The sequence below is a fragment of the Nymphaea colorata genome, chromosome 5, assembly GCF_008831285.2.
Source record: "Nymphaea colorata isolate Beijing-Zhang1983 chromosome 5, ASM883128v2, whole genome shotgun sequence".
NCBI classification, from domain to species: domain Eukaryota; kingdom Viridiplantae; phylum Streptophyta; class Magnoliopsida; order Nymphaeales; family Nymphaeaceae; genus Nymphaea; species Nymphaea colorata.
The window spans coordinates 12,973,579-12,985,957 of NC_045142.1; the positions used below are offsets into that span (position 1 = coordinate 12,973,579).

At 37.4% G+C, this 12,379-nt stretch overlaps 1 protein-coding gene across 1 annotated transcript in view; it reads left to right on the forward strand.

Moving 5' to 3' along the window:
* LOC116254260 (N-terminal acetyltransferase B complex auxiliary subunit NAA25) overlaps nt 1-12,379 on the forward strand; it is a 63,426-nt gene that overhangs the window by 21,301 nt on the left and 29,746 nt on the right. Inside the window, exons 7-10 of the mRNA XM_031629519.2 lie at nt 403-473; nt 9,242-9,371; nt 10,239-10,411; nt 12,110-12,312. Coding sequence (XP_031485379.1) covers nt 403-473; nt 9,242-9,371; nt 10,239-10,411; nt 12,110-12,312 — 577 coding nt within the window. The remainder of the gene's footprint in view (nt 1-402; nt 474-9,241; nt 9,372-10,238; nt 10,412-12,109; nt 12,313-12,379) is intronic.

The following is a 12,379-nucleotide window of genomic DNA, read 5'->3' on the forward strand; positions in this document are numbered from 1 at the left end:
TTTAAAACACTGAATTCAATGACTAGTTGGTCATAGTAGTAGCTTAATCAGCTTAGTTGTTGGTCAATTGATTGCCCTTGACCTAAAATGCGTATACCCATTCTTTGCATAGCTATATGTTTGTCTGTGTTTGTTTCCATGTAAAAGTTTGTGTTTCATTATTTATAGTCAATGAACTTGAACCAAGTGAGGCCAACTAGTCCCAACTAGTCCCAAATCCCGATTAATCTATTTAGGATCTTGAACAACCTGTTGGACTTCTGATTTTGACAACCTAGGAATTACGGTTGAGGTTGCCTTATTAGTTATGGAGGTATAGTTCTGAAATATTTCACCATGGACTAGGTGTAATTCCTATTGTTGTAGCTTCTGCTGAATATTTACTTGTCTTTAAGCTGACAGGGTAGACTACTTGCTCGTGCATCTGATTATGTTGTTGCTGCTGAGACCTTCCAAAAGGTTTTGGAATCTTGGTATGTACTTGACCTACTTAGTTATAAATGCGTTTTATGAAGAAGCATCATGCTGTAGGCTTGGTTCTTGTACTGAGATGTTTTTGTGCTTAATCACAATGTGGCACTTCGAGTCTTTAACCATATTATTGTTATTCTTGTTATTATTATTATTAATTATTAGTCTATTATTATTATTATTATTACTGATACTGCTACAGTACTACTACTACTATTATTTGGAGTAGCGGGAGAACTGAGAGTGATTCACAAATCACATCAATTCTCCTCTATTGAAGCCAGTACAATTTCGAACATGGTCATGTAGATTGCTGATATATTGAAAATATTTTGGGTGTTTTGAAGCTAACTGGTGTTCTTTCATGACAACTTCAGAATATCACTAGAAAACAACTACCACGATTCTAGCTCATTCCTAAAAAGGTGTATAATTTAACTGTGAATTAGCACATGATGAGCTGTGATCTTCTAGTCATAGTATTTATCTTTTGTTTGTGGAACAAGTTACTAGGATAAGTTGATAAGCAGAAGTCACAAGTTGTTAACGCATGCAAGGCAATGCAAGGAAAGTACAGATGAGGGGAAGCTATTCTCAATAGTGCTACATTCAAGATACACTGCAACTATAGCTTAAGATACTTCGCAAATGAAATGAAAAATTCTTGATATTGTAGCTCAGGAGTAAGCTAAGTTGCTTCTGGACACAAAGGTGTTTAGCACAGTGGGGTGGGTTGTGGCTGTAAAAGTATCAGTCACAGTTCTGATCCTATGGATATCATCCTTTGAAAGCTGAAGCAATTTGTACCTGCTGGGGTTTAAAAGTATTGTTGCTCATAGTGTTCTTGTCTACATCTTTGACTCCTTGGGAAAAGAGGTGAGCTGGTCACTAAAACATTGGAGTGAACTATGTTTTTCTAAATAGAAGATGACCTGTAAAGTGGAGATTGCTTATTTTACACCTAAAGCAGGTTGGAGAAATCATTTTCTTTTTGCAGAAGTTACAAAACCGGTTCTGGCACTACTGGTCATTCTAAAGAGCTCATCTGTTTAAGAGCAGTCTGATCAAGTAAAACAAAAATTTCTTTACAATCAATCTAGGATATTCTTCTGCAGCTGGTTTAGCCTTGAATTTTGAAGACTTTTTGTTGCTTTTATGTGGGCTCTATTTCTAAATACATATTCTAAAATATCTTCCTTCCCATGTTGAAGAGTTCACCATCCAAGATCGTACTGGTTCAAAAATATTTCTGCAAGGCTTGTGGTGGATCTTTTTTCCATCAAGAGTATTGGATTGCTTATGTTATTATTGTGGCTATCAATTAGAGTCTTTGAAATCCTCAGTTTTTTATATTTACCAAATTTTCAGATTTAAGATGGTGATATTTGTCAGAGAAATAATTTTTTTGCATTTATTTATAGTTTATTATCAAGTTGCATAACTATCTTAACCTTTCTTTTAGTATCCTGAAAGGGCAAAGATAGTTTCTCATGCCAACAACACATGTCTGTCCTAGAGAGTCAGATGGAAATGGAATTCTACTGGAAATTAACATTTGTATCTGACGTGCTCAGGAAGGAGATAAAATGTATTTTTGTTCTAGATTTGTGGTTAGCTGAGCGTTCGGCTAAGCAATTTTAAGCCAAGAAGCTATGCAGACATTATTATCATTGGTAAAGAACTTGGACATTTGTTCTTCCTGACCATGGGGAGAAATGTCGCTTTGCAATTGCTTTTGACAAAGACATGAAAATTGCTATTTATGCAGGCCAAACGTATCCAAGCTTTATGCAATAGTACCAATTACACACACCAATATGCAACAAAGGTGAATATATGCAAACTATGTCGCAATGACATGCCTTAAAGGGTACTGCACCAGTGTCCACATGGCTGATCACGAGTGTGGGCACAGGAAAATCATATTTTGCATTTTCTTGGTCCATATTTGTCACACCCCAAACTTTTGACCCTCAAACAAATTTTTTTTTTTAAACATAAAACATTGAGATGCGACTGCACAACAATTCAAAAAGGAGGGAGCTATGTCATTCGAAACAATGGAGCAAACTTTCATTTATATAACAATTTCAATTCATACAAAGTCACATCTATGTGTATGATAAAAATGCCCCAAACCACAACTTTGATGCCTAACAAAAATAAGACATCAAAGAGACCAAACCATGACGCGCCGACACTACCAAAGACCCAAAACCTCCCCAGTAGGATGTGAGTGAAGCCATCTGATCAACCTGTTGCCCGGGTCTGCCAAAACCTGAAAAAATGAAACAACTGAAGGCTTAGCCTTCGCAGTATAGTAACAAGCCAGGAAAATCCCAAACCCTCTTAGGTAGGGCTCAAATATGAGAATATACAATCATAAAACAAATCATCATCATGTCGTGTTAGGGCGCAGTCACATCTTTTGCCAAGAAGGCCCTTCACAGAGACTACGACATGTAAAGGCCACTCAATGGCCAAGATAACACCATTTCAATTCACACACACATCAATCACATACACTTCAATTATATACTTTCATTTTCATTAGCTTTAGTGAATTGACAGTTCCTGTGGGTGCAAACACAGACACGTGCACACCATGGGCGACCCATAGCCGAGAGACAACCCCCGTGGTGGCCCATAATAGTATGGATCCATTCATCCGCTGCAACGATAGAGCACTCATCCATGGGTGTGTGAATTCCAAGCAGAGATACTCAGCCTTCCCTAGGACACCTAGGTTGGGAAGGCGGGAACCCAACGCTCTAATCACATCACACAACAGTACCATGGGGCCTTGCACCGGTTGCCCTCTGAACAGACGAGACCAGTGGCGAAAGCGGGACAACTCCCAAACACATAGCCACATCCCACTGGCCTCTCATCTCTTATTCTTTCATTATTTTCATTATAATAGCACATTCACAAAATGACTGGCTGGCTCATGAGGTTGATACACTTCACGAGTGCACCCACACCTCCAATTGCCTCCACACGAGGACCACACATAACATTACATTCTTAGCTAGCCGTCATACAGTACAGGTACAACTACCCTCCAATTCATTCATTTGCATCATTGCCCGCGGCAATGCATATGCACCAAATCACAGTATTCACATTCATAAGCACTCACATCTTATCAAACACATCATTCACATCTTTCAAAACTTAGGTAGTCTCGATCAGTGATGGCTCGTAGCTGTCCTATGCAATTATCATTTTATGATGCTCTTTAATGCACAATCGGGGTCGAGGAGACACTCGACTCGATACCCCACCTCATCTGTCCTAAACAGTTATCAATTCTAGCATGCACATGTAAGTGCATAACAATTTTCAAAACGAGCTTTTAATAGCTTGCCAAAACAAAACTTGTCACATGACAAATCATTCACAACATGATTGGCTAGCTCATGAGGTTGGTTCACTTCACAAGTGCACCTACACCTCCAATTGCCTCCACACGAGGGCTACACATAACATTAACAGTCTTAGCTAGCCGTCATAACAATACAGGTACAACTACCCTTCAATTCATTCAATTGTATCATTGCCCATGGCAATGCATATGCAACAAATCACAACATTCACAATCACACCCGTCAGTCCGTCATAACAATACAGGTACAACTACCCTTCAATTCATTCAATTGTATCATTGCCCATGGCAATGCATATGCAACAAATCACAACATTCACAATCACACCCGTCAGTCATATCTTTCAAAACTTAGCCAAACCACGAAGAGTAGTCTCGATATGTGATTGGCTCGTAGCTGTCCTAGGCAATTGTCATTCTAGGATGCTTTCTAATGCATGCTTGGAGTCGAGGAGACACTCGACTCGATACCCCACATCATCTGTCCTACGCAGTTATCAATTCTAGCATGCACATGCAATTTGCGTAGTCATTTAACAAAAAACAAAACTAATCACATACATTCAATCTTATGCATACATTCATTCAAACATATTACAGTCATTTAATCACATCACAATCCGAGGATCCAACGATCCTAGAACACACATTCACAAATTGGCCCCAGGCAAGGATTTGCCTGGAATGCCGCCATACCTGTCGCGTGTCCACTAAACACCTCGAACTACAACCCACATTGCTCAAGGCCTACTTGACGTACCCAGTGTACCTGCAAACATAATCAAATGGTAAATTCTCTACTCGTTTCGCTTTACAATATATACAAGTAGAAAATATAACTAGTGAGGCATGTCATCGCCTCAAGAGGGTGTGAACGGGTAGTGTCAACCTACAAGGCCTCCAATAGGCCTCCTCCCAACTTCTTGACGTTGTTACCAAACGTCAAAACTCAATGCTTCAATCAATCTATCACTAACACATTTCTCATTAGTTTTCTTTAGTTGAGGCGTGTTCCCCGCAATTAAGATTCTCAACATACAACATATATGTACATCAATAGAAGCCTATTTTCCAAGCTCGTTAAAATGGTTCTAAACATTCACCACAATATCACAATCTTTACCATGCTTTCCTATTACTTCGAAAATCAACACATCATGCTAGAAAAACACTTATACACATAGATCCTCGTCCATCTCAAAATGGGCATAAAATCCGTTCAAACAGCGATAAGAGAATCAAAATCGGCGAAAAGGAGGTTTAGGAGAGGGGTCTGTCGTTAGAAGAGGCCCATGGTCGTAGTAGAAGGGGCTGTGAGAGAGGGAAAGGGCGTGGGCAGAGGGTGCTGACGGAGAGGGGAGAGTGCAGACAGAGAGAGAGCGTGCAAGGATGCGCGGGAGGAAGAGGGCGTGCATAGAGAGAGGGCGAGCAAGAGGGCTCAGAAAGAGGGGAGAGGGCTCGAGCAGAGAGCATGGACAGAGAGAGAGTGCGGGAGAGAGGGCTGGCAGAAAGGGGGATAACACTGGAGAGAGAGGAAGAGATAGAATGAGAGACCGTTTGTTCACCTGAGCGCCGCCGCTGCCGCCGTCCACTTCCGTCGCCGCTGCACTGACCTCCGTCTAACTCTTCTCTGCATTGTGGTCGTAACAAAGGGAGAGACGAAGAGGGGAAACGAGGGTGACGAGGGAAAGACGAGGGAGAGGAGGGCGACGTCGGGCTCTCTTCCACGAGTGGAGCTCAGGTCTGGATCTGGGCCCGATCCGACCCGCCTGCCAAAACAAATCGAGCGTTACAATGTTGGTATTTTTTTAGTGCTTTATATTTTGTGAATACAAATTAATGAATATATGTCGTTGTTTGCTAGAAATCCTATTGTTGCTATGCACATACACAAATGGCCATTCCTTGCATCTAAGTTGTTTGAAAATGCTCTGCACTTGTGTCCATAGCTGCGCCCATATGACATTGTATTCAGAGATAGTACCATATGGGCCGTTGATATCCTGGTCTTTCATGCCATAAAATATGTTGCAGTAATGACTATCATCAAATGGTTGAGATTCAGAAGATTTGATTTATTATTTGGGGCTCGTTTAATACAAATAGTGTAAACGTTTAACCATTTTATATGACTTGTATGTGTGTTAACTTCTGCGAGACGCCATTATTTTGGCAATGTTTTAAAATATTCATATAGCTTTGCTGCAGTGATGACTGTCATCAAATGGTTGAGATTCAAAAAGATTTTATTTATTATTTGGGACACGTTTAATACAAACAAGGTAAAACTTAACCATTTTATATGGCTCGTACATGTGTTAACTAAAGCAAGATCCTATTGTTCTGGTAATGTTTTAAAATATGCATATAGCTCCGATAAAATAATATAAATGCTGTCATGCATTTGTAACTGCTTTGAAAATATATTTAAAAATATTTGGCAAATAAAGGAGATAGTAGTAATTTCCTTATGTGAAATTAGTGCTTCTACAAAGTCACATAAACATTGCTCACGCACCAGAATCAAGTTAGTAAGCTACTAAAAGCATTCATGACAAAATAAGAGAGACAGATTGCCTAATACTTCTAGTATGAATCAGATACGACTAATTATTATGTCACAATGTTAGGTAATGCATGTGAACAAATAGAAGACCACAAGCATTAGGATTTAGCTTCTTGTATCCAGGTACTCAGACAACACAAACTATAGCAAATGAACTAGTCAACATTATCATCATCCCCACTATCCTGATCTCCTTATTCATTTCTTGTTTCTGGTATGAAACAATCATCTCAAGTCTCAATACTTCGGATGCCCAGTAGTTTCTGTCACATCTCACATTCAAGGAAGGTCTTAAAAAGAGCAATCAACACGTATAACACGTACAAATGACCTTCTTTAGTCTACAACGATTTTATTGTCTACTCTTTGTTGCAGTGTTGCTATATATATATGTGTGTGTGTGTGTATTTAAGACCTAATTTCCAAAAAAAAAAATTCCGGTGGACAATAAATAGACAGGATATCATATCGCATGATCTTCAAGCTAGTTCCAAATGATTCGAGTTTCAAGTAGGATATTGTTGCCATATGCATCAATTTCATGCAAGCTGGAAGAGACCAAGAATATTCTTTTGACTCGGTAGGGTGGTCCTTACCAGTTATGTAATCACTTATTGTGTGGTCCCATTGTTTGTTCGAAAAAAAAAAATCATCCTTATTTCAGTCTCACATGGCCTAAATCTGACCATCTGTTTAGGGTGACACCCCAAGTCATGGCAGATTATAGTATTTTCTTGATTTTTCAAAAAGAAAAATTTCTCCACATGAATTTGAGTGATTTTCTGATACTTGCTTCACAAGTCTGGAAGGTAAATGTATTAATGAAAGGTGATACTGATGGTAATTGTCATACAAAACTAGTATATTGGTCACTTTTTTAGTTCCACCCAATAAGCTTTAATCAATTTCTTTTCTTCTTGCCATATACATTTTCAGTCAAATTGTAGAGGATAAATTTGGCAAATGGAGAGAATATGTCACTTCTTCTGTCAATGATATGTTTATGTTAGAACTAACAATGGAACCATAAGATGTAGGAGAGAATATGCAGCCTAATGAAAATGGAGAAGAGAAAAATATATTAGAGGTCGTTCTTGGCAAAGGTCATGAGGATGACTATTATTACTTGGGTGACCTATTCCATAAGCCAGGAAGGGGACCTCAAACAAATGCTCCCACTTCATTGTATACCATGAGTGGGTGCTGTATTTTGGTCTGTTAAATTGTCGCTGCTGAAGCTTCCTCAATCACGTGCTAATTGTTAGCCCTTAGTGATACTATTTTACTAAGATGTAAACTGAGAAAGCTTGGTAATCAAGGAATTGAATCTCTTGCATTTATCCGAGGCCATTACTTCTGTCAAAAGCAAAGGGGCAAGTCTCATGAGGTGGATGAAATTGTCCAACCAAAGTAGGAATGATACACTGTTGTATCCAATGTTGTAAAAAGCGTATCGTAAGCCGTATCAGTCGGGCTTGAAGATACGCTATATCGTAAAATATCGTAACGTATCGTAACCGTATCGTATTTTTTTTTAAAATAATAAATCAGAAAAAAATAAAAAAAATCAAAAAATTCATAAAAAAATCAGTAAAAATAAAAAATAATTTCTTCATAGAAAACATGTTTTAGATAATGATAGACTTATTATTTCTATAAAGTTACGCGTTCATCATTCATAGACATCAAAATTCATAACAATATCATTCTAGAAACTTACAAAGCATAAAATATTCAAGATTCAACAATCATAGATTGATGAGTCATAAAATCCATAAGTCTATGAGATACCACATCAAAAAACAAGTTCTAAATGTTATATATTATAAATTTACATCAGAATAGGCCCAATACATATAAAATGAAAGCACTTTTGAGTTTTGACTCTCATTCATAATCTTCATCATCATCATCACCATCTTCTTCTTCATCTTTAAGAATTTGAAGATCCTCACCATCATATTCACCACCAGCAGACTCTCCTTCATCAACAAATCCTTTTGTTGCTTCAACTTCAAGGTTGAAGCATTGAAGATTGTCATCATCAAATATTGTAACTGGTTCTTCCTCAATCCATGGCTCTAGATCGGCAAAGTTTTCCAAGCTGATAGGATCAAACTAAGATATGTGCTTCCTTGCTGATGCTTTTTGTAATTCTTTATGTTAAATAAGAGAAAACTTGTTAATATATAATTACATATAAATATATTGTACAAAAAATGTAAATATTAAGCTATATTACCTTTGTTTCAACCTCATATTATATCGAACAAAGACAAGGTCATTCAACCTTTTATGTTCGAGCCTATTCCTTTTTTTGCTATGGATATGTTGGAACACACTCCAATTCCTTTCGCATCCACTAGCACTGCATGTCTGGCTGAGGACTTTGATTGCAAAACGTGCTAGGTTTGGATAATCGAACCCAAACCTATTCCACCACAAATCTAAACAAAAATATAACAAATCAATGTGAAAGTTCTAAAAGAATCAAATGTAACAAATGCAAAGTAAATTAAAAATTTCTATGTATTTACCTGGACGCATGGTTGTCCTGGCTCGAATGGCGCCAAATTCTCCCATGTCCCGAAAACAAGTATCATATAGATCCAACTCATTGTGCACAACATCTTGTTCTCTAGAATCTGTCACTAACACTTTAATACAATTCAACAAACCATGCAGGACTTCTCTGTCCTTCTTAAATGTAGGAGAAAATCTAATTGTAGGATTTAGATAGTAAGTTGCTTATAGGTTTCTTATGTTTTTATGGTCTTGCTTTGGTACCCTGATTTTCCTTTTTGTTTTATTTGCAGTCCTGATGACTGGGAACCTTTCTTGCATTATCTGGACTGCTTGTCTGAGGGTAACATGAGTGGTGTGTTCTGTAAGCAAGAATACACAAAGAGTGAAGGATGCAACCTGACTAATTTGACTGGCGAGCTGGTGTGTTACTTTCTCCTTGATTTTACATTTTGCTGTTTACTAGATATGAATAAAGGAAAACATGCACCAGAAAGCAAATAGATATGTATGGTTAATGTGCCACAAGTGGGTGTCGTATTGGCTGTTGTGTTGATTCTTAAAATCCTTTTTCTGATCTATACATTGCAAAAAAGGTCACTGAAAAGTTGATTACTAGGTTTTTGTGCATGGAAATTATATGAGCATTAAGTTAACATCAGAAAAGAGAAAATACCACAATACTATTGCAATATTATGATGAAAAGAACTTATTGGTGATATTTTAAACATCCACAAGTTTTCCCTTTGAAAATGACTTCTTTTTTTGAATAAAAACATGACATGGAAGTATGACTGTCCACTAGTTTTAACCATCCATCAAATTAGATCTGGCAGTTAAAGGACTGCTATATTAAAAGAAGTTACAGTTCAAAAAGATAACTGCCATTGAAATTCTTGAAAGTTGCCTTGTACATTTTGCGAGATGTCTTATCATATCGATTGGATAGGTGAGGTTAGTGCAGGGTTAAGAGGTAGGCCAGGTGACGACCTTTGTGGTAACTGAACCATCAACTACTTGGCCAAATATTCAAGAAGTCAACAATTTAATATGTCACTTTTGTTAATGCAAAAAAATGTTCCATTGCAAACAGAAAGAATTCTGTTGCATGTAGTATTCTTTTTCCTCCTTTTTCTTATTCCTACAGGCGCACAGTGACTGCTGTCTAAGCTTGTGTCTTTTCATGAGTTTGTGAAACCATCAGTCTCACTGGTTCAATTTTTTGATCATCTTATACCATATATTCACATGTATTCCAGCAATCTTGATTTTTGGCAATTCCCTTGCAGATCGATTCACGCCTGTCAAATGCTCTATCTTTCGTTCAAAGATTACAGTCTGTGAATGGAAGTGATATAAGATGCCCTCACTTGGCAAGCCTAGAAATACACCGGAGGCGGCGGCTATATCAGAATATTAATGATGAAACACTAATGAATAATGTATTGGAGTATTTCCACGGGTATATTTCAATGGCTATCACTCTTTTATGGCCCATTTTGGATGGTCAGATAGTGGTGATATTTGACTTTTTTTATGAGATAATGCAATGTGATACCCACTCTTTATATCTGTGATGCCTCAGCCTGGTGAATTATATTTTGGGAGGTTTTCTGTTCCTATATGTGAAGCCAAACTGGCAGTAATTGTTGCTGGAATAGTTGTATTCTGTAATAGCTTATATTGTGGAAAGTGTAACTACTCATGATATTATGGAAGCTTTGTCTTATAAATTTTGGGCCGATCCTTTTCGGATCCACTCCCATCTAAGTAGTTAAATTTTGTTAAGCCGCCGAAAAGATTAGTTAAGATTAGTTGGTCTGAGTCAATCTTCAAAAGTAAATCAGTGAAGACATGAGATATCACTGAATAAAGTAAAACACACAATTCACTGTTCACATAATATATCACAAGGGCAAATCAAATTTTAAGTATCGTGCTATTCTTTCTTTCTGTTTATTTATTTATTTATTTATTTTCTTTACCTTCTTTATTTTAGCTGGTACCTCATGTGTGGCCTTATGGAACCTATATATTATCATTATTAATTTGTGCTTGTCTTTTTGTCGAGTGTTCTGCTAATAAATGTGGCCTTGTGTGAAATTATTGTCATGTGTTATGCTCATTTCTGGTAACTTTGAGCCTTGATGATGTTCACCTGATAACATAGGGTAATGAAACTGGTCAATAAACAGTTGACAGGACGTGCATTGTTTGGAAACTTTTTAACATCATTGGGAATAGGTTTCCCGTTAAGGCCTTCTGCCTCTAGTAGATTTGATCAACGTCACGATGTCATTGCAAATTTCTTGGGAAGGTTTATCCTGGAAAGAAGTTTGAAAATTTGTTTATCTTGATAAGAAACTGAACTTCAAAGACTCTAAACATAAAATAGTAGAGGATGATAAGAGAGATCATAGAATTATAAGCTCTCGACTTGTCTTCTTACAAAAATATCGAACATTAGTAAAAGTTCCTTAAATTCAGAAGAAAAACAAAAAATAAAAATCATATACATGAAATATGTAATTAAGGGTGGGTATCGGGCTGGGCTGGGCTGGCCCGGTAAGGTCCGGCCCAATCGGGCCCGTCGGGCTGGTCAGCGCGGCCCGGGCCCGGCCCGATAGCCCGGGTCTCGGCCCGGCTTGGCTAAAAATAAAAAATAAGTTTTTAATTATAAAATATTTTTTTAAATATAAAATATATTTGTTAATAATAAATATATATTATTAAAACAAAAAAAATTTAAAAGAATTATTTTTTAATCTTAAACGGGCCGAATCAGGCCGGGCTGGGCTGACCCGGGCCGGCCAATCGGGCCCGGACCCAGCCCGATGCCCAGGCCTATATGTAATTGGAGGATTTTTCTTTTCAAAAAGAAAAAACAATGATAATATTACATTAATATCACAGTATATTACTGTTATTTTCGTTTTATCTATCTTCAAAGTATTGTGATACTTGTGATTATGGGTGTGATCCATGATTCTTCCTATTTGTACTTGCAATCCTTGTGATGCTTCCCTTCTTTGTAGGAGATTTGTTGAATTATGTGTTAAGGCATTGTTGTGGTCACTCATTGAGTTTTTTTCATGTGACAATCTGAATTTTCTTCTAAATTATACACGTGGCTTTTGACAAATTGCCATAAAAATTCTAGGTTCGGTCATCTTTCTTGCTTTGCATCTGATGTGGAAAGCATTCTACATTCTTTTTCACTTGAGGAGAAGATAAAACTTTTAGAGAAGTTGTTAGAGCATCAAGAAGTATCCTCTTTTTTCAGCATGAAAGCCTTTGGCCAGTTCATCACTGTTTTCAAGATCAGGGAACTTCTCGGTACTGCATTTAGTCTTTCTGAAAGTGGTAAGCCTTTGTTTTACAAGCACTCTTGGTACTTTACATGGATCTATGTGCCCTTTCTGTAAAGCAA